At 49.1% G+C, this 22,167-nt stretch overlaps 1 protein-coding gene and 1 non-coding gene across 12 annotated transcripts in view; one reads left to right on the top strand and one right to left on the bottom strand.

Annotated features, from left to right (window-relative positions):
* Positions 1-22,167, top strand: part of LOC109576365 (peroxisome proliferator-activated receptor gamma) — a 218,582-nt gene that overhangs the window by 118,542 nt on the left and 77,873 nt on the right. The window contains exon 7 of one of the 11 annotated variants that reach the window (XM_019984993.2): positions 6,892-7,349. The exons of the other annotated variants lie outside the window; for them this stretch is intronic. Within the exon in view, the coding sequence (XP_019840552.1) occupies positions 6,892-7,139 (248 nt within the window). The 3' untranslated portion in view covers positions 7,140-7,349. Of the gene's footprint in view, positions 1-6,891; positions 7,350-22,167 lie in introns of those variants that run through there. 11 annotated transcript variants of the gene reach the window in all.
* Positions 5,156-5,228, bottom strand: TRNAC-ACA (transfer RNA cysteine (anticodon ACA)). Its single transcript has one exon. It is a non-coding gene; the product is annotated as a tRNA-Cys (tRNA).

The following is a 22,167-nucleotide window of genomic DNA, read 5'->3' as shown; positions in this document are numbered from 1 at the left end:
AAGAACACATGTGAAAATTCTCTTAGGTTTTTTTTTTTTTTTTCCTCTTAAAGGTAGGATGGTAGGAGGCAGTTGCTACAGGTCATGCCAAAGTTTGCCAGAGACAGACCTGGATGAATGCAGGGGTTTGCCTAGCGGTCCCCATGATTCTGATGGTTAGGTCAGGAAAGGACCACAGAAGGACCACAGAACCCCAGGCCCATCTCTAAGGAAGAAGTGAATGTGGGCACCGGGGCTTCTTTGTCTCATAATTGTTCTGAAACAGTCTTGCTTACACGCATTCAACTACAAGAATGAGAACTTGCCCCAAACTCCCAACATGTGTCTGTATCAGGAACCCTTATCTCATGCTCCCGAATTTCTGCTCTACCAGTAACAGCTCAGAAACCACCCCGTTTCCCGGCTGCACAGATGCCACCCCACCCCTGCTTACACTCCAGACACTATCCCTGTGGGAACTGCCTCTACCTGAACAAACACAGAGACCAGCACTGTGTTATAAAGCTCCTGTACCTGACTCCTTCTCACCGTGACCTTAAGGAAAGAAACACCACTGTTGTCTTAAAGATTACGGCAAACCCAGAAAGATAAGATGACCTGTCCACAGTCACGTGGAGCCAAGTGGAGGACAGACGGGATCAGGTCTTCAGTTTCCAAATCCACTGCTGTTTAAAAAAAAAAACCACTTTTTATTTTGTATTTATTTTGTATTGGGTCATCGCCTATTAACAACGTTGTGATAGTTTCAGGTGTGCAGCAAAGGGACTCAGGCACACACGTACACGTATCCGTTCTCCCCCAAGCTCCCCTCCCACCCTGGCTGCCACATGACACTGAGCAGAGCTCTGTGTGCTATAGGTACAGTAGGTGCTGGTTGGCTATCCATTTTAAGTATAGCATCCACTGCTCTCTTTTAACACACCTGTGTACTTAGGAAGCAGTAGAATAAAGGCAATTGGAGAGGAAGAGGAAGTGAAATGCCTAGTGTGAGCTCCCTAAGGAGCCCCACCTCCCTTCACTTTCACCCGAGCTCAGTGCTTTCATCGCCTTTGGATCAATTTACCACTCCCCAGCTCTCAAGACTTCTTTTTCCTAAATGTACTGGATACAGTCCTTTTCCGATTCGTCTCCGTCAGAAAGCCAATAGGAAAGAGCTGGGAGTGTCATAACAGCAGCAATTAGAAAAGAAACAAAGCCGTCCACTTTGGCTTTTCTGGACCTTCTTCAGGAGACACCGCCATGGCCATCTGGTCCCCTAACTAAGACGTCTCCTGAGAAAATGTGGGGTAGGGAGATGCCTGGCCCAGGTGGGCAGAGAATTTGAATCTGCTTCCGATAAGCTCTTAACAGAACCAGATCTGGATAAGATGGAAGCTTTGTAGATTTGCCCGCAATCAACAGTGTTCTGTAATCAATTCCAGCACTGTGTGATGGGGACCGGAAAGCTTTCTTTCCCAATTCTTCACAGCTTGGGGAGTAAGGAACCAATAATTGACTCCAGCTTCCTTGAAGGTTGGGTCCTGGAGTCTGAGTCAGCACGCACTTTGCCAAAAGGGCTTTCTAGGCAATCTAGGGCTAGTGAAGTGGGGTCCCTTGGCCTTGATCCTTTTCCAGACCCCAACTCTAACCTTCAGCAAGGTGAAGGGAGAGGACCTCAGAAGGTTTCTCAGAATGATACTTTAGCAGGCCCTGAGCTGAGGGGAAGGGAGAGGGAAGACCAAGGGATCCAGGACAGCTGGGTCTGTAGACAGGTTCCTGTGGCACTCTTGTGTTGCCCAGCTTAGCTCAGTAGGGGTTCAGGTATGAGTGGAAGGAAGCTGGAAGCAACAAGACAGCAAGCGGAGCAGAGAAGGCCTTGGAGCCAGCTGGGGGGTGAGGGCAAGCCTGCCACATCCCTTTTGCTCTTAACCCTAGGGAGTGCTGAAGACCAAAGGAAGCTTTTCTAGCTTTCCAAATTAGCCAAGTGCTCTAAGTTTAATGTGTGAGCCTGTTAATGTGCTTTTCTACTTGGATTTTGAGTAGAAAATTCCCCCAATTTTGTTATGTGAATCTTGTAAAGGGAATTACAAATAAGAAGAAAGCTTAGAACTCTTGAACTAGGGTCTTAGAGATCCCCTCTCTAGTCCATTCCTTTTCGTTTACAGAGGAGAAAATCGAGGCGCAGTGAACTTCATCAGCCTGCCCAGGGTCACAGAGCCGGTTAGTGAGAGTTGCTAGAAGCAGAGCACATCCACTTTCCCCACTCTCCTGCTCTCTGTCTTTGCCTTGACTGAGGCCCGGTGAGGGCGACAGTGGGACACATCAGTAAATGATCTAACTCGCCACTAGAGAAAACATAAATCAGTGGCCACAAAATTTCAGCCAAACTTCATCTGTCACATCATAAAAAAAAAAAAAAAACTTGCCAGGGAGAGGCTTGAAAATCCAAACCAGATCCTTCTCCCCTCATAGAGGCCACAGTTGCACTGCGCTGCACGGCGGCCAAGTGTTTCCAGCAAGCCCCGTCAGCTGCATTCGTGGCTTTAGCTTGTTTGAACTGTCGTGATAAATGAAACCTGGTAGATTAACATCATCTCCTCTGCAGAAGTTTTGACCCCACGGATGCTGCTCTGGAGGAAGGGGAGAGGGGCTAAGCAGTCAAGGTGCCCATGAGCAGAGGGTTCTGCATTAAGAGTATGGGGTCCCAGCCCACAGAGGAGCCACCCTGACACTTCCACACAGAGCGCTGCTGCTTGCGATGCACAAGCGTGTGCTGTCCAGGCCTTCAAAATCTGGCACATCTGTTCCGGGGGGAGGATTGGCAGCCATTGAACCAAAGGCACCCATCCAGGATCTGCTCTTCCTTGAAGTGTCAGGGGGTTTCGTTATTGCATAGCAACTGTGAGAAAGGATGACTCCTCCAGGGGCGTGAGTCTCTAGGCCAGGACTGAATCATCTGTTTCATTCTCAGAATCAGAGATTCTTGCTGATGACTCCAAAATTAAGTGCTAAAATTAAAAAAAAAAAAAATTTACTCCAGTCAATGGGATATGTTAGAGAAGTTAAGGGGGAAAAAAAAAAAAAAAAAAACTACAGGTAACTTTCTGTCTGTAATTTTAAAAAGAAAAGAAAAAAAAAAAAAAAAAAAACTTAAAAGCATGTTTAAAGTTCTGAAAATCCCACCCGAGACCATTTTGTCTCACCTCAATGGATAAAGGTTACTCGAGTTTATTTGATTCAGGAAAACCCTGTGTCCGAGAGACTTCTTCATTGTGTATTGATCCTTCCTTTAGGTTTGTTCACCAACCAGAAGAATTGTAGTTTTCAATCCAGGACTCTTAGCCAGAACAGCCTTCTCACTCATTAACTCAGTCAACTGAGTGCTTCCTGTGTTTCCACTGGAGCCTCAGAGATGATCAAGACATAGTCTCCGCCCTCTGATCACTCATGGCCAAGTAGGGGAGATAAACAAAAAAATCTGTACCTATAATACAGCATAGTGAAGTGAAAGTGAAGTCGCTCAGTCGTGTCCGACTCTCAGCGACCCCATGGACTACAGCCCACCAGGTCCTCCGTCCATGGAATTTTCCAGGCAAGAGTACTGGAGTGGGGTGCCATTGCCTTCTCCATTAACAGCGGCTAGGCACATTATATTTACTTGGAGCTGGACATACTAAAAGTTAAGAGTATAGTGTTTGGAATCAGATTCAAATTTCAGCTCTGCTGTTTACTATCAAGTGGCAGTTCTTGGGCAGGATTTCTCTCCTTTCTCTAATTAAATCTTCATTTTCCCCTCCTTAAAGCATTGACCTCATGGAGTTACGTGGAGATTAAACGATGTGTTGTATACAAAGCCCTTTGTACAATTTTTGGGAAATGATAGCCACTCAGTAAGTGTAATCTCCTAGTATAGTAGCAGTTGAGGTTTTTGTACGCACTACACAGTCCAGAGAAAGGGGATTGGAAGAACAAGGGAGAGGAAGGGATGATCTCCAGAAAGGCTTCAGGACATAAGGACACAGGCAGGGTTTTGAAGAGTAAGCTTAAGTCAGTCGGATGATTAGAGGGAATGTGAGACTGCTCCCAGCAGGAGGGACAGAACTGCCTAAGCACAGAGTTACGACAGAACATAGGATACTTGAAGGACTCGGCTTAGAAAGAGCTTACTGTGGCTGAAGCAAAGGAACAATGATAAATGGAGGCAAGATGATGAGGGACATTAAAAGGGAGGTAAAAACTCTCATACAGTGCTTTAGTTTACAGGGAAGAGAAGAGTTAAAAAGAAAAAAGAAGGTGGTGGCCTTCAAGAGCTAAAATTTGAATCAATATAAAATATCAAGTGAGTATCTTAAATGCCATACATAGTCTCTGCACCCCTCTGCTGAGTCTCAGTGAAAGAATCTTATATTCTCACCACAGTGCAACAAACTCAGAAATTAGAAGAAACAGAAACACTCAGCCTTTCCACTTGTAAATCTAAAAACATGTCTCTAAGTCAAGTGAAGGTCGCTCAGTCATGTCCAGCTCTTTGCAAGCCCATGGACTATACAGTCTGTGGAATTCTCCAGGCCAGAATCCTGGAGTGGGTAGCCATTCCCTCTTTCAGGGGATCTTCCCAACCCAGGGATTGGAGCCAGGTCTTCCACATTGCAGGCATATTCTTCACCAGCTGAGCCACCAGGGAAGCCCGTCTCTAAATAACTCTTAGATTAAAAGTGAAATCAAAATAGTAAAGCAGACTATTTAGAAAAGAACTGTGAGAGGATGATTTACCAAAGCCTGCAGGGTGAAACTGTTTTACCCCATAGGTTTTCACTGAGAGGAAATTTTAGAGCTTTAAACTCATCTATCAGAAAACAAGAAATACTGAAACTAAATGAATTAACCATTCAACCCAAGAAATGAGAAAAAGAAGGAAAAAATAAACCTAAAGAAAGTTAAAAGAATGAACTAGCTAAATTGAAAACAAAACACAGTTTTCAAAAACAGAGTTGATCAGTAAAACCAAAAGTTGTGCTTTTTTAAAAAGCATAAAATAGATGTGGAACATGTGGAGCTTTTCAGTCGTGTCCAACTCTTTGTGACCCTACGGACTGTAGCCTACCAGGCTTCTCAGTCCATGGGATTTTCCAGGCAAGAGTACCGGAATAGGTTGCCATTCCCTTCTCCAGGGGATCTTCCTGACCCAGGGATTGAACCTGGGTCTCCTGCATTGTAGGCAGACGCTTTACCCTCTGAGCCACCAGGGAAGCCCCATAAAATAGATAAGCCTTTGGCAAATAAAAATTTTAAATGAGAGGATACACAAAAAGCATTCAATTAGAGGAGATATAAATAATAGAGATTCAGATTCTAAGAGAACATTATGTACAACTTTATTCTGATGTAAATTACTAAAATTTTCCTTTATAAGTAGTAGAAAGCCTGGATAAAGTAAAAGCTATAGGAGGAAAGTTAAAGATAGTCACAGATTTACCACCAGCCTCAGATGGTTCTGCAAATGAATTCCAAGAAACCATCAAGGAATAGATAATCACACATAGAAATAGAAGGAAAATGTCTCAACTCCGTCTGTAAGGCTAGTTAATATTTATTACCAACAGACAAGGGATGGCTCACAGAAAAGAAGGCTCTGGACCAACCTCACAAATTTCAAAGCCCTAAAGTAAAATATTAGCAAATGAATGTAAGAGTATAAAAAAATCTATGAATGTAATTCACTACACTAGGTTAACAGAAAACCATGTGCTCATCACTGTAGATAGAAAAACTTACAAACATTTGATGAAATGCAACAAAATTCCTGATTAAAACACTTTAAAACTCTGGGGGAGCCAGGAGAAAAACCTACCTGCCATAATCTAGTAAACATCATGCTTGTGATAAGCCATTAGAAGCATTTCCCTCAATGTTAGGAATAAAATAAGAATGCCTCCCGACACTAGTATTATTTAATACCATTTTAGAGGTATTATCCAGTGCAGTATGACAAGAAAAAGAAATGAGAACAAACACTGGAAAAGAAGAGATAAATTTAAACTACGATTATTTGCAGATGTAATTGTCCAAAGTTTTCTAAAAATCCATGATAAAAACTATTTGAATCCACAAGAGTGAAATTGGAATAGATTCATTATAACAAAATCAATCATTTTTTTCTAAACATCAGCAGGGATACATTAGAAAATGTGATGAAAAAGAAGTATAGAATTCAAGAAAGCAAAGAATACTAGAATGTATTCAAGGATAAATCTAAAAAGATCTACATGAAGCAAAAACATTAAGAACTTAAAAGTAATTTAAACTCACCATTTAAAAGTTCAAGTAAGGAAAATATAAAGAAGAAAGTGAAAATTACCTGCAACCTCTCTAGTCAGAAGAAGCCTATGTTAAAATTTGGTCTGTCCTTCCAAAGTGTAACAGTATTTGAAAATACTGTCTCTTTGAAAATGCATGTGCTATATTAAGCAAAAAGAAGACAAAAGTTTGTTTTCAAAGTGTGTTTAAACTTGTGATAAGAAAGTAAGTAGAGGTGATAAAACATAGACGCATCAGGAAGAAACAGAAATTGAAAATGAGATTTCTGAATGAGTAGAAACATGCCAGCAGAAAAGTCCCCAGTCTGGGGAGATGATTGCTTTGCCACTGCGTTCTGTCAACTGGTCACACAGCTTTAGTCTTGGCCAGGCAGAGAATGGCCCTGGAAAAGAGCTCTGATAGTCTTGGCTTGCATTCCATTCTCCTTGTATGCAATTCTTGCCTGCTATCTGCTTACCTTCTCTCCAACACGCTATTTTAGAACCAAAGGAAAACCAATAAAATGTGAGTCATTGGCTGAATATGCCTCAGATGTGGGACCAGAGGATTTTGTAACTCAACCTCCTGTTCTGTCTTCCATTTCTGCTCTCCCAGACCGCCCAGGTTTGCTGAACGTGAAGCCCATTGAGGACATACAAGACAATCTGCTGCAAGCCTTGGAGCTGCAGCTCAAGCTGAACCACCCCGAGTCCTCCCAGCTCTTTGCCAAGCTGCTCCAGAAAATGACAGACCTCAGACAGATTGTGACAGAACACGTGCAGCTGTTGCAAGTAATAAAGAAAACAGAGACGGACATGAGTCTCCACCCACTCCTACAGGAAATCTACAAGGACTTGTATTAGCAGAGAAGTCCGAGTTCACAGACAGCATCTTCCTTCTCCCAATTGCACTATTATTTTGAGGGAAAAATCTGACACCTAAAAAAATTACTGTGAAAAAGCATCTGAAAAAAGAAAAGGTTTTAGAATAATAGATCTATTTTATGTGTATTGTTTATAAAGATACATTTACAATTTACTTTTAATATTAAAAATTACCACATCGTGAAATTACTGGTCATATTTGAAGACTGAGTCTGTTGTGTTCCCCACCCCATTCTCCAGGATTTTTATCCCTTTCATTTCCCTTCCCTTCCTTCTGTCCTTTTCCATCTTTATTTTTCATTTTCCTTTCTTTCTTAAATACGTGAAACAATGTGGATGGAATTGCTGATTAATTTTCATTCTAAGTCAAATCATTTTTTACTCAATTTACAACTTTTCTGAACCTTCTGTCTGCTTTAAAAATTACAACTAAGAAAGGAACTCCAGGACCAAAAACCGTTCAGAGGATGTGTTTCTTAACCTGGATATACTCATGTGAGGCATATCCTTAGGCCTACCAGGAATTCAGTCTTCTTCCTTAATCTCAACCAAGATTCTCACTCACCAGCAGCAGCCCTCTAACAGGATACCAAGGCATATGCAAATACCCCAGTGGCAAGTATTAACGGCCATACGCTGTGGTAACACAGAAGTGTTATAAGACGTGGTACCTGCCAAAAGAACTTACCACTGAATTGAGAAGAGATGAATCCTTCTTAAAAGCAGATTAAACTACACAGTGTGCGCCAAATGAATGGTTTGGATGCCAAGTACTATAGGAGTTCAAAGTAACGAAGATTGGAAAAGTCACGAGTGACTATAAACTCATTCAAGCGGGCCTCAAAGATGTGTTGGACTCGGTGATAGGTAGAGAGTGGAAGAAGAGACGTTCTAGGAAAGCAAAATTATAGGAATAACAGCAACAAGAGGAAACCAAGCCAAACAAAAACATGAATGAGGGAAAAGGACCACGTTCTGCTCCCGATGTATGTAGAGCAATTTTGCTGCATTTTCCTGCTGGCTTCCTTGGGATGACCTTGCCCAGGGAGCTCTGACTTTTGTGACCTCAAAGGCTAATTATCTTGTTTAGGTAAAACATGCCTCCCCAGCAAAACAGATGGCATGTTCCCTAAAAGCAGAGACCTTCTTGGCACAGGGAACAGATTAGTTGATTGCAGCCACCAAGTTCATTAGCGTTGCTTAGCCATGAACAACATGATGACTTTGAAGCACGCTTCATCAGCAGTCTATGCTGAGGTCTCTCTTCTGCAAGATAATTGTTTCTGCCGACCTGAATTATCCCCCTAACGCTTCTCCCTTAGTTTAGGCTTCCTCCTGGTGTTGATACTAAAGAGAACATGACTTTACACTTGAAGCTTTCAGTTCAAATCTTTTCATCCTTTACCCCCAAATAAACAGATCTCCCAAGAGTCAGGTTAGGGAGGTGAGTCCTGACCCCAGTCCTAAACATGCAAGGTCCCTAACCCTTTAAGAGAGACAGCTTCAGAGCTCAGACCTTTAGAACCAAAGACATGACCAGGTCATCCAGGGACCCTGGACCAAGCTCATTATGTAAATGACATCAGAACATGGCAAAGTGACAAATTGGATCCATCATGAGGGGTTCTTTTTCCTTCTTTGATGCCAAGCAGCCAGTGGCTCCCCTACTGTTCCTTGTGGAGAAAAAGCGAGCGTGTGGGCAGTAGACAAGGTGAGGTTCCACCTCCGGGGAGACCCCTTGTTTACAGGAGGGCTCGAACAAAGAGCCTTTCAGCCGCCCCTGCTGGTCCGAAGCCCTCTCCGCGCCCTTGGGCCAGTGCAGGGAGGAAGGGAGCCGCTCTCAGCTCTCTGGCACTGATGGTTAGCATTAAACAGCTTTTAAATCCTGGCAGCTTTCAAATTCCCATCTCTCTGACTTTTTCCCTGTGGTTTGGACCATCATTCGCTAAATATTTTACGACACGTCATAGGCAGGCTCCAGAGCTCCCGCTCCGCTCTCTGGACTCCTTTTTCCCCCCAGGATGATTCACAAGTTCATCATCAACAAATGTATCAGCAGTTATTCATAGCACTTTCTCCGGACACAAACACACTTAGGGATTTGTGTTAACAAAAATAGGAAGAAAAGTTAACTGTGGTCAAAAGCCAAAAGAACAAGAAAGAAAAAGCGTTCGAGCTCCCACGAGGGCCCTGCCCCAGCACCTGGCTCCTCTCCAATCCTCTCGTCTCCCCCCTCTCCCCAGCCCCCGCCATCTGTGCCGTGGAGCGCAGGAGCAATAGGGCACCCAGGGCAGAAACCGTGGCTGCACACACCCTGCTTCTCTAGACACGACCAGAAACGGGAGTGATCCAAGGGCTTCTTTTTTTTAAGGAGTGGGTGAGGAGCAAGAGGACTGGGGTCTTGGGAAGCATGGGACCGGGGTGGGGGAGTGCGGTGCAGAAATGGGATGGTCAGCTGCATCAGCTCCGCTGAGCACACCAGGGCTGGGGGAGCAGACTGCTGCGGAGGTTTACTGAGTTGCTCCTGAATTCCAGTGTGTTTTCCGTGGCTCCCTCGAGGCTACCAGGCGAATCCTTCTTGTGGGCAGGCCCAAACTTGCTGGATATGCCCTGCGGTGCGGTACTGGTAAAAGCAGGGCAGGGTGACAGGGGTTAGGAATCGCTCCCCCTCCTCCCCACCCCCGGGTACCTATTCCTTCAGAAAGAGTCAGGTTACAGAAGTGAGCCCCTAGAAATGTAGGATCCCTGAGCCTTGAGGAGAGACCGCTTCTGGGCTCAGCCCTGTAGAACCACAGACAGTATCTTATCCACCACTTGGGGACCTGGGGTGGGGGTGGAGCCGCCTCAAGAAAGCGAACTTCAGCTCTGAGTCCTGAGAGAAGGAACCAGAGTTCCTTTTCAGGAGGATCATGCCGTTGCTTTCTCCTTCCTCTTCCTACAGACTTGCTGGAACAGTGGGGCTTACAAGACAAAGGGCCCGAGATGCCTGTCTTCACTAGGTGGGCCAGCCCCCCTCGTCCCCCACCCCATCCTGGTCCTTGGCCCCCAGCCCCTGGTTGCCTCCATTCTCATGATTCTCACTCTTAGTCTCTATACATCCCTGGCCTTCACTCCGTGCTTGTACATGATGGGTACCACCCGCCCCCGTCCTCGTGGAGATGCGTGTGACGGGGCCCCACCCTGGAGGGGACCACAGTATGGCAATGAGGTCAGATGCAGTACTGCAACTCAGCCCAAGCGATGAACTGCCTAGAGGTGGGAGAGGGGGTCCACAGGGACCCTCCGAGGAGCATGGAAGTGCGATCGTACAGAATGTGTTCAGAAAACGAGACGTCAGGGACCCCCGCGCTAGCGTCGGGCATGAGATGAGAGTGGCCGAGTCGGTGTCAGGCTGGGACAGCCTCATGTACCGTGCTGAGGACCGCATCTGTCGGCAGTAGGGATCCAGGGAATGTGGTCGGGCAGTAGAGGGACGTGACCAAATTTGCATATGGGGGAAAAAAAATCTCTCTAGAAGTCAGTCTCCATGCCTCCAGTGGCGGTCCAGCCCTGAACAGCCACCTAAAGGGGCAGGAAGCTGTCTCCCTTCCAGACCCCCCCAGGGATTTTCCACCTCATAGATCCAGCTCTGCCCCTGGGGTTACACATACCTGGAGGTCCTGACTCACCGAATTCCCTGGGGTCCAGTTACAACCATTCGGCTGAAGGACCTTGCCACCCTCCCCATCACTGTTCCCAGGAGCCCAGCCTCACACCCGCCTCACCACAAAGTTCCTGCACCTTGATGAGGGTCGTTTCTACCCCACCTACACGTCCTATGCCCATATCCACATGGGCTCTGCGTTTGTCCTGGAATTCTGGAAAATTAGAGATGAAGGGATCAACCAACTCAGTTGACAGATGAAAACCCTGAGGGTCAAAGAAATTAAGAAACATGACCAGGGTCTTAGGAGGCTAGGATTAATTTACTCAAAGAATTTGAACTCCATAGTTTAACCAGAGAAGCTCAGACGGACTAGAAGCTAGTGTGAGTATCTGCACTGGTGAGCAAAGGACAGGGAAACAACCGAGTCCTGTGAGGGCTTGTTGTGCCGATCGAGAGATTATCGTTTAAGTACCGTGTAAGTATCGTGTAGGTCACTTAGGACTGTGTCTGGCACATGGAAAGCGCAGCTTTTAGGGGAGACGATATTCTCGTTTTTTTTTCTTGATGTTTTGTGTTTTGGCAGCGCCTTGCAGCATGCAGGGTGGTTCTTGAGCAGAGATTGAATCCAGGCCTCTGCAGCAAAGTACCAAACCCTAACCACCAGGCTACCAGGGAACACCCCCTTGTGTGGACTCTAGTGTTAGGCTGACTGGGATTAAAACTCTAACTCCACTGCTTACTGGCTCTATAACCACATGGCTTTTGGTCAATCTCTTAACCTGTTTAGGCCTTAATTACCTCATATGTAAAATGGGATCATAACACCCATCTTACAGGGTTATCATGAGGCTTAAACGTGGTCGTAAGACACTTCACTTGGTTTCTTGGCACATCTTAACCAGTTAATCTGCGTCAGCTACCAGTAACACTATTGCCCTTGTTATTATTAAAGTGCCCTTCATTATTCACAGAAGGCCTCCTGGGTCCACAGGACAGGCTCTTCCTGTTCAAGTATCCAGGCCTTACCTGGATGTCCTAAAGCCAGGTGAAGAGATTGGATTTCTGCATTTGACAGTACCGTAAGAATGGGTTCTCTCTGAAGCATCCCGCCTCCAATCCGTAAGTACTAGGGGAAAATAATTATCTGAAACACAACCACCGTGTCTGGATTTAGAACAAATGCCAGGATGAGGCTTAGGAAAACATTTTCTCCAGAAGTAGTGGGACTTTTCTCTTGTGATTTATGCTCCTAATTTTAGACTAATATTACATAGTTTGCATTTCCAGAGGGGTTATAAACTATAAGAAAATTGCTAATTTAGGTCTGTAGGGAGTGGGCCAGGATATTTCCATCCCCTCTGGGGTTTTGTAAATATGTTCCAGGCCAAAAGTTCCCAGGAAGAGGGTCCTTCCTGGGATCTGTGTAGTGCCATGGACTGGGCTTAAGGAGGAGCTGAGTGACTTTCTGCTGGAGCTGGAAAACTGTGATCCTCTGGCTGAGTTCAGTTCAGTCGCTCAGTCGTGTCCGACTCTCTGCAACCCCAAGGACCGCAGCACGCCAGGCTTCACTGTCCATCACCAGCTCCCGGAGCTCAGACTCATGTCCGTTGAGTCGGTGATCCTCTGGCTACTTGTCCACAACCCTGGAGGCCAGGAAGACCATCTAGAGTCTCCACTGTCAGTTTGAGGCTCAGATCTGCCACATTCTAGGTGTGTAGCCTTGGGCAAGTCACTTTCCCCTCTGGGGATATAGTACCTGGCCTCTAGAAGCCCCTCAGAAAATTACATCTAATTCATTCATCATGAATATAAAGGAATGAGTGGGTCTCAGTTGCCCCATCTGTAAAATGGGAATGATAGTACCTAGGGACATGCCTTACAGAGTATCACAGGAAGGAAGCGGGGCAGGCCTGGTCACCATTATTCACAGATAAGAAAGCGAGGTGAAGGAATTAGCCCAAGGCTACAGAAAAGATAGGGAGCCGCAGAGCTGAGGCTAGCCCTTCAGCCTTCTGAGGCCCACCCCATCTAGGCTTCATTTATAGGACAGCACTTTCTTGGGCTCCAAAATCACTGCATACGGTGACTACAGTCACAAAATTAAAAGTCACTTGCTCCTTGGAAGAAAAGCTGTGACAAACCTAGACAGCATATTAAAAAACTGAAATATCATTCTGCTGACAGAGGTCCAGATAGTCAAAACTGTGGTGTTTCCAGTTGTCATATACAGATGTGAGAGTTGGACTGTAAAGAAGACTGAGTGCTAAAGAATTGATACTTCTGAATTGTGGTGTTGGAGAAGACTCTTAAAGAGTCCCTTGGACAGCAGGGAGATCAAACCAATTGTTCCTAAAAGAAATCAACTCTAAATATTTATTGGAAGAACTGATGCTGAAGCTTCAATACTTTGGCCACCTGATGCAGAGAGCCGACTCATTGGGAAAGACCCTGATGCTGGGAAAGATTGAAGGCAAAAGGAGAAGGGAGAGACAGATGATGAAATGGTTAGATAGCATCACCAACTCAACAGACATGAATTTGAGCAAACTCCAGGGGCTAGTGAAGGACAGGGAAGCCTGGACTGCTGCAGTCCATGGGGTCACAAACAGTCAGACACGACCTAGCAACTGAATAACAAAGCTGGCTTTGGAAAAACCGAAGGGAGTATCGCCTGGTTGACAGAGCACAAGCTTAACAGCATCAAAGACTAACGTTTGAATGTTGGCTCTGCCATTTACAAGCTGTGCAACCTCAGATAGGTTGCTTCTTGTCTCTGGGCCTCAGCATCAACATCTAACTTGTGGAGATCCCAATCCCTATGGGTTGTTGTGAGGATTAGAGGTGGTCACATATGGGGGGCACACCTAGAGTTCCTAAGCGACTTGAATCTTCTTTTTTTTTTAATTTTTATTTATTTTTGGCCGCGATGGGTCTTTGTTGCTGTGCTCGGGCTTTCTCCAGTGGTGAGTGCAGGCTGCTGTCCGTTGTGGCGCCCTGGCCTCTCATTGCAGCGGCTTCTCTTGCTGTGGGGCATGCGCTGTACGGCGCACAGGCTTCAGTAGCTGAGGCACACGGGCTTAGCTGCTTCAAGGCATGTGGGATCTTCCTGGACCAGGGATTGAACCCTTGTCCCCTGCATTGGCCAGCACATTCTTAACCACAGGACCACCAGGGAGGTTCCTCCCCACCTTTTCTTAAATTTTGACCTTACCCACAGCATGGGGAATCTTAGTTCTCTGATCAAACCCGTGCCCCAGGCATTGGGAGTGTGGAGTCTTAATCACTGGACCACCAGAGAAATCCCCTCCCGCTTTTTTTTTTTTTTTTAGTTTTGAAAGTTAAGATTTATTTTGAAAGGTACCATCCTGATGCTGGGAAAAATTGAAGGCCAGAGGAGAAGGGGACGACAGAGGATGAGATGGTTGGGTGGCATCACCGACTCAAGGGACGTGAGTTTGAGTGAGCTCTGGGAGTTGGTGATGGACTGGAGGCCAGGGAGGGCCTTTGTGAGCCCCGCAGTCCATGGGGTCACAAAGAGTCGGACACGACTGAGTGACTGAATTGAACTGAACTGATGCAAGTGTGGGCTCTTGAAGTTAGAAGTATTAACTCCTAAGCAATTAGAATCTTCTAAAGACAAGTACCTCCAGCCTCACACAGCTTACTGCATCCTCATCCCCACTGGGGCCCGCTGGTGACCAGATGGTTTCTTCTCAACCAGAGCGGGAATCCTGCCTGCAGCCTGTTAGGGTTCTGACAGTGATCCGCCCAGGCCCTTGGGAAGGCGCTTTCCCTGAGCTTCAGTTTCCCGGTCTCCACAGTCAGAGGTTCCGTCTGCACTTACGCTGAACCTCAGTTTCCCCATCTGCACAGTCAGAGGCTCCTTCTGTCCCCGTTTCGGCCTCTGCAGCCGCAGGACCTGAGAGCGGAGGGCGGGGCGGCGGCCCGGCCGGCCGACCATCAGAGCCTGCGTTCCCTGCGGCCCGGGCGGCAGCCAGCGCTCCTTTGGGCGGGGGCCGCTCCAGCGGAGGGGGCGCCGAAGAGGGCCGAGGGCTGGGGCCGCGGAGGCGCCGGTTCCCACCCGGCGCTGCGGGGAGGGGGCCGTTGTGCTGAGTCAGCGGCTGGCGGCCCCGCGCACGCTGGGGCTCCCTGGCCGCCTCGCGTGCCAGCTGAGCTTCGGCCAGGAGCCCCCGGGAGCCCCGCTGCGATCGCCGCCGCTGCTGCGGGAACCGGGCCCCGAGAAAGCCCTGGCTTCCCGGCCAGGCCTCCCAGGGCTCCGGGCACATCCGCGGTTGGTGAGGGAGCAGCCGCCAGGCCTGCCTCTGCCCTCCCCTCCGAGTCCCCTAATGATGCTCATTACTGCTTTCCAACGCCCATACAGCCTTTCCTTATAAACCGCTCTGCAGACATTCACCCCTTCCAGAAACCCAGCGCGGTAGTTGTTGAGTCGGGGCCCCACAGCAGAGAAACAGGCTTCACTCAAAAGGCACCATTGTGTGTGTGCGTGTTAGTCGCTCAGTCCTGTCCGACTCTTTGGGACCCCATGGGCTATATAGCCCGCCAGCCTCCTCTGCCCATGGGATTCTCCAGGCAAGCATGCCGGAGTGGGGTGCCCTTCCCTTCGCCAGAGGATCTTCCTGACCCGGGGATCGAACCCCGGTCTCTTGCATCGCAGGCAGATTCTTTACCATTTGAGCTATAGGGAAGTCCCTAAAGGCACGGTTGGGGACAATTTATTATAGTTTGGGACTGTTTACAAAGTTGGGGGAGTGAGGGAAACCAATGAAGGCTGGTGAGACACCCCAAGGCTAGCCAGGGCAGACACCCCGAGGTGGGGGGACAGGGGTCGTTACTAGAGCCCAGGAGAGGCAGCCGTAGGAGGGGGGCTCCCTGCAGGAGGGGGGCTCCCTGCAGGAGGGGAGATCCAGGGAACTGAGTGATCCCATCCCTGTGTCCCCCAGGTGGCGAGAGCAGCTGTGGGCGGATAACCCCCTCCATCCCATTCTCCTCCCGTCCTCCCACCTCAGTCTCCCATGGGCCACATCCTGCCGGAAGTCAGAGAACAAAAGAGCCAGTAGGTAGGACTCGGGATCCCTCGATTCAGCCTCTGCACCACAGGCAGGGTGGAGAACGGTGGGGATGACTCCGCAGGGCAGGCGGAATCCAGCAGGGGTAGGAGATGTTGATAAACCCACGATACTTGAAAAGGAAGCAGAGACTCTTAGATCTGAAGTCACAGAACACTTAATTGTCCACTTGAGGACTCAAATTCTGGTGTGTTCAGCTCCGCGCTGGTTCTTTCCACTGTATTCAGCCAGCTGTGGGAGCAGACCAAGGGGACCAGGGCAAGAAGACCGGAGGGCGGAGGCATTCAGCGTCTCCTCGCCAGGGGGACCAGTCTCATCTCATGGGGTGCTTCTCACCGGTTTCCATCACATCCCCTGGTGGCTGAGGAGGGTAGCCTCAAGCAGCCCATGCGTGTTTTATCCTTAATGTAAGCTTTATAGTTTGCTCCACCACATATATTTATGTCATGAGCTGTGCTTAGTTGCTCAGTCGTGACCGACTCTTTGCGACCCGGTGGACTGCAGCCTGCCAGGTTCCTCTGTCCATGGGGATTCTCCGGGCAAGAATAATGGAGTGGGCTGCCATGCCCTCCTCCAGGGGATCTTCCCAACCCAGGGATCGAACCTGCATTGCAAGTGGATTCTTTACCGACTGAGCCACCATAAAATATATATATAATTTGTTTTTAACTGGAGGATTATTGCTTTACAATGTTGTGTTGGTTTCTCCCATACAACAAGGTGAATCAGCTGTAAGTACACATGTGTCCCCTCCCTCTTGAACTTCCCTCCCATCCCCACCCCACCTCATGCCTCTAGGTTGTCACAGAGCACCCAGCTGACCTCTGTGTATTATACAGCGACTCCCATTAGCTGTCTCTTTTACATATGGTAATGTGTATGTTTCAGTGCTTCTCCCTCAATCCCACCCTCTCCTTCCGCTGCTTTGTCCAAAAGTCGTTCTCTACATCTGCATCTCGATTCCTGCCCTGCAAATGAGCTCACCGGTTCCATTTTTCTAGATTCCATATATATATATGTTAATATGCAGTATTTATGGGGCTTCCCTGATAGCTCAGTTGGTAAAGAATCCACCTGCAGTGATCGACTTGGGTTCGATTCCTGGGTCGGGAAGATCCCCTGGAGAAGGGAAAGGCTACCCACTCCAGTATTCTAGCCTGGAGAATTCCATGGACTGTATAGTCCATGGGGTCGCAAAGAGTCGGACACGACTGAGCAACTTTCACTTACACAATATTTGTTTTTCTAACTTATGTCACTCTGTATAAAAGGCTCTGGGTTCATCCACCTCAGTAAATAGTTTAAAATAACTTAAAAGTTACTTAATTTATTTCTACCTACCCCAGAAGTTCAAGGGAAAAAAGTACCCTCGAGGGACTGGTGGTACACTTTTTCTCTGGCTTCAGGTGCCCTTAAAATGAGGCTGTGTACCACAGAGAAGGCCTTTAGGGAAAGAGGTTCTTTGCCCAATGTCACACAGCTAATAATCATACTCAGAGTCCCACGGCCTTGCTCCCTGCGTGGCTGACACAAGGGAAATCTGGCCAAATGAAGCCCAGGAGAGAGTCTCAAAAGGGGGGCAAGTCACCAGTAGTCCGCCCGAGAGGGCAGAGAGGGAAGAGATTTGAGCTCAGCGTTGGCACATGTCCCCTGGGTTCTCTGTCCCCAGCTCTAGGGACACTCAGAAAAGCCAGAGGAGGCTCGTGTCCTCGAGGAGGAGACGGGCATAGAATCGAGCTGTGTGGGTCCCACCCGGCACACGGCCAGAAACAGAAGGGCTGGGAGGCAGGCAGCTGGGTGTCGGTGCCCCAGCCCTGCCTGCTCTTGGCTCTGTGACCTTGGGCAAGTCGTATAACTTTCCCAGGTCTTGGGTTCCTCTTTTATAACTGGGCAAACTCTCACCTACCTCATAAGGCTACTGGGGAAAGCGTGTGATGACACGCAGCAGCATTTGCATTGACAGCACGTGGACTTGCCGTCTCTTCCGATAACAAACCCTAGGCTGGGGGGCCCTGCCGCCATGGCTGGTTGGGACAGCCACTCTCTCGACCAAAAGTTGCACTTCTGACCCGACGTCAGAAGAGGTTGTCTTAAAACTCCTGGGTGATCTGAGCTCTGTGGTTTCTGTTGCCATGGAATTGCGAGAGAGGTCAAACTCTGCACAGGGTGGGGGTACGGAAGGCTTCACGGAGGAGGTGCCTTTTGAGATAGACTTGAGAGGATTTATGAGGGTCGTCCTGGCAAGCAGGGGAGGGTTGTCCAGGGCAAAGACACATGGCATGTTGGGAAGGGTGAGTGTTTTGGTGTGGCTGGAACAGAAGTAGGGAAGGAGAAATGGCTGGAATCTAGTTACAGCGGGGCCTCTACTTACAGATGAAGGGGTTCAGACTCCACCCCAGGGGCAGCACAGAGACACGGAGATCTCAAGCAGAGAGCTGGCTGATGATATAGTCACGCCAGCGACCCCTCTGTCAGCCAGCGAGGAGATGGGACATGATGGGAAGGTGAGGAGACCTCCAGAGGCTGTGACACTCATGTGACAAGAGGGGATGGTGGCCTGAAACGGAGGCGGGGATCAGCCAGGAGGACAGGATTTCAAATCTGGGAAGCAGTCCAGGCTCAACTTCCTAGAGCGACAATAGGGGGTGGTTTGCAAGGTTTGACTTGGGGCACACAGTTCAGGGAAGGGATGTTCTTTGTTGAGATGAGGGCTTGTTTTAGGTAAGGAACACAAGTCCTGTTCTTGAAACACTGCAGGTGGGAACTTGGCCATCATCGGACAGGGAGGGCTCATTAGCCGTCAGATGGATGGGTGGGCGTCTGCTGAGTATGGGGAGGCGGGCTGGGAGAGCCACATAGGTGCGATGGAGGAGAGTGACGGCAGTCTCAGGACAGCGGCAGGAAAGGAGGCCAACCAACAGTCCAAGTCTGTCTGACTCCCTAAGCCCTGTTTTCCCTTCAAGGTCAATAGGAAGTTTGACTTTTTCTGTTTTCTCTTATCTGTTGGTTCGGTAATATTTATTGAGTACCTTCTATGTGGGCTTTCCTGGTGGCTTAGTCGGTAAAGAATCTGAGGGAGACTGGATTCAATCCCTGGGTTGGGAAGGATCCCCTGGAGACGGAAGCGGCAACCTACTCCAGTATCCTTGCCTGGAGAATCCCATGGACAGAGGAGCCTGGCGGGCTACAATCCATGGGATTGCAAAGAGTCGGACACAACTGAGTGACTCACACTTTCATTTTCTATGTGCTGTGGGCTGTTGGAGAGATAGGGTTTCATCCAAAGGCCAGTTCTTCAGAGTTTCTAGCGGACAAAGCCACAGGCCATCCCATTTCTCCTAACAGTGACAGTCGAGGACGAACAGTATTCTTTGCATTTCCTTCTCCCCTCCAGGAGCAGGGGTAGAGGCTGCAAGCGCACATGGACCCTGCGGGCATCCCGCGGGGCGTCTGCACAGACACACCAGCTAATAGGTGCTCGTCTCTGACTCCTTTGTGGGGCTCAGTTCTTTCCACGACTCAACAGAAACCTCCCCTGAGCGCCTGGGTCTCCTTCTGGAGAGAGTTTCATCATCAGGAAGCAGTGGCCCACACAGATGACGGGGCCCGGGCCCAGAGTCCTTTTGCTCTAAGATTTCTCTGCCTGGCGTTCCCAGCCCAGGGGATGCGCCCTCTAGCCTATGTCCCCGGACCTCAGCTGGAGCCCCAAACTAGACTTTCCGTGATTGAAATTCAGCCCCTGATTTGACTTCCTGGGTATTCTTCCCAACCCAGTTTTTCCAGGCCTGAAACCTTGAGGGGCCTCAGTTTTCACATCAATAAAATGGAGGTGATTCCCCTCCATTATAAGATGGCACAAAGCTGTTTGGAGGATCAAACGAGGTAATGGGAGGAGGAAGTGCTTTACAAACCCTATAAACTAGAAATCGTGGGGGCCACCGAGTTACTGCTACTCTTTTTAGAGCCGTGTCCCCAAGTGCCTCCCTGAGTTGGGCCCCAGGCTCTCGAGACTCCAGCCAGACGCTTGGGTCTCAGGTGAGGAAGATAAAGCCCAGGAGCTAGGGCTCCACCCCAGGGAATCGGCTTTGGTGCCTGGAGCCATGGGAGCCCCGCCTCTGCCCAGGTTTATGAGCGCAGAGGAGGTTTGCATTGTGACTAATGTCCCATCTCGCTCCCCGGGTCACCCCTACCTGCTGGGCAGGAAGTCCACGGGACTCAGCCCCCCTTAATCACCGCCACCTCCCTGTGACCCGCCTCAATCACGTCTCTTTACAGTCGGGCAGAGCCGGCTGGGCCTCCTCAAACTTCCATATCTGCACCAGGAGATCACTGATACGCCTGACGGCGTTTGCTCGCCTCCACGCCCTGGGCCCAGCATTCCGGGAGTCACGCAACCCCACGGGCCGGGGCGGAAGCCACCCCCACAGCGGCCAGGCCCCGGAACCTCCCCAGCCCAAGAAGTACATGAACCGGGCCTTTCTTCACCGCCAGCTGGCCGGCCAGCCGTTCTGCCCGGCACCCCCCTGACACACACACACACACACACACACACACACACACACACACACACACACACACACACATCTACCTTCTCTCTCAGCTCTGGGGATCTCCAGACCCCAAATTTCTCCTGCTGGAGAGGGAGGAAGTCACTAACCTGATGACCACTCCAGCCATCCGTCCATCATTCACTCACCCACTCATTCGTTCACTCAGGGCTCAGAGAGCATCTGCTCTGAGCTCCGCCCTGTATGCTGGTGGCAGAGATGAATGACCAGTCGCTGCCCTCGGGGAGTTCGTAGTCGGGATGGGAAGGGGGCCCAGGGTACCATCTGGAGGGCTGTTGCAGCAGAGAAGCCCCGGAGCCCCATCGCGTCCGTCCTTCATCCTCTCCTCCCGCATCCTCACCTCTTGCCCGCACCCGGCCACCAGCTTCACCTAATGCGATTTGCTGGGCTCTTCACACCCCTGGGAGCAGCCCGAAGCCAAGGGCGATGGGTTGTTGTTCAGCGTCTCAGTCCTGTCCAACTCTTTGCAGTCCCATGAACTATAGTACTCCAGGCCTTCGCTGTTCTTCACCATCTCCCAGAGCTTGCTCAGACTCATGTCCGTTGAGTTGGTGATGCCATCCAACCATCTCCTCCTCCATCGTCCCCTTCTCTTGCTCTCAGTCTTTCCCAGCATCAGGGCCTTTTCCAATGAGTCAGTTATTCGCATCAAGTGGCCAAAGTACTGGAGCTTCAGCTTCAGCCTGCATCCTTGCAATGAATATTCAAGGTTGATTTCCTTTAGGATTGACTGGGTGATGGGAGTCAGGGGCAAACACCCAGCTCCCTCACCCCTCCAGTAGGACACAGTCTATACTGGCTCCCAGAGTGTCCCAGTGGGATTAAGATCCCATCCCCCACCATGGCAAACAGCTTGAAAACACAGATTTGGGGGGCTGCCTTCTATTTATATCCTACCTCCTCCCTACCTGAGGTGTTCTCTTCACCTCCTGATAACCCCTGTCCACTCTGAGCCCTGCCCAGGGTCTCCCTGTTTTTGGAGGAGCCCAGACTAAGACGCCCAGGTAGCAGTAACAGTGGCCAGAGTGGGGACACTCACGCATCTTTCCAGACAGTCAGTGAGAACACCCTGAGCACCTACTGAATACCAGACTCTGGGTGCTAGGGACACTGGGGAGATCCAGTCTTGGACCCGGCCTCCAAGAAACACACTGTCTAGTCAGGGAGGCAGACTAGTAAGGCAATGGTTACCAGGCAGAGTGATGCGGGAAGTGATGGAGTGTGGTCCAGGCTGCTGTGGGAACACGGAGGAGAGCCCCTAACTCAGTCTGGGTGTGGGAGAGGCAGACATTAAGCTGGGTCTTAAGAGTCCAGGAGAAGAAAGCATGAAAGGGAGCTCCAGGTCAGGAATGGTATGGGTGAAGGCTCCAGCATGGGCTGGCTCCAGAAACACTAAGGAGTCCACTGGGGCTGGGACTCAGCTCATGAGATAGAGCAGGGGGAAATGAAACCGAATTCAGATCCCAGTGCATGTGAGTGTGTTAGTCGCTGAGTCATGTCCAACCCTTTGCAATCCCATGGACTGTGGGCCATGGGATTTCCCAGGCAAGAATACCAAAGTGGGTTGCCATTCCCTTCTCTAGGGGATCTTCCTGACCCAGGGACTGAATCCCGGATCTCCAGCATTTCAGGCAGATCCTGTACTGTCTGAGCCACCAGGAAAGCCCTAAAAGGCCTCTAGTTTTGCCAACGTTTGCATTTTTGAA

Source organism: Bos indicus, chromosome 22 (assembly GCF_029378745.1).
Source record: "Bos indicus isolate NIAB-ARS_2022 breed Sahiwal x Tharparkar chromosome 22, NIAB-ARS_B.indTharparkar_mat_pri_1.0, whole genome shotgun sequence".
In the NCBI taxonomy this organism is placed as follows: Eukaryota; Metazoa; Chordata; class Mammalia; order Artiodactyla; family Bovidae; genus Bos; species Bos indicus.
Note: the sequence above shows the minus strand (reverse complement) of the source record. Positions and strands in the feature narration are given on the sequence as shown.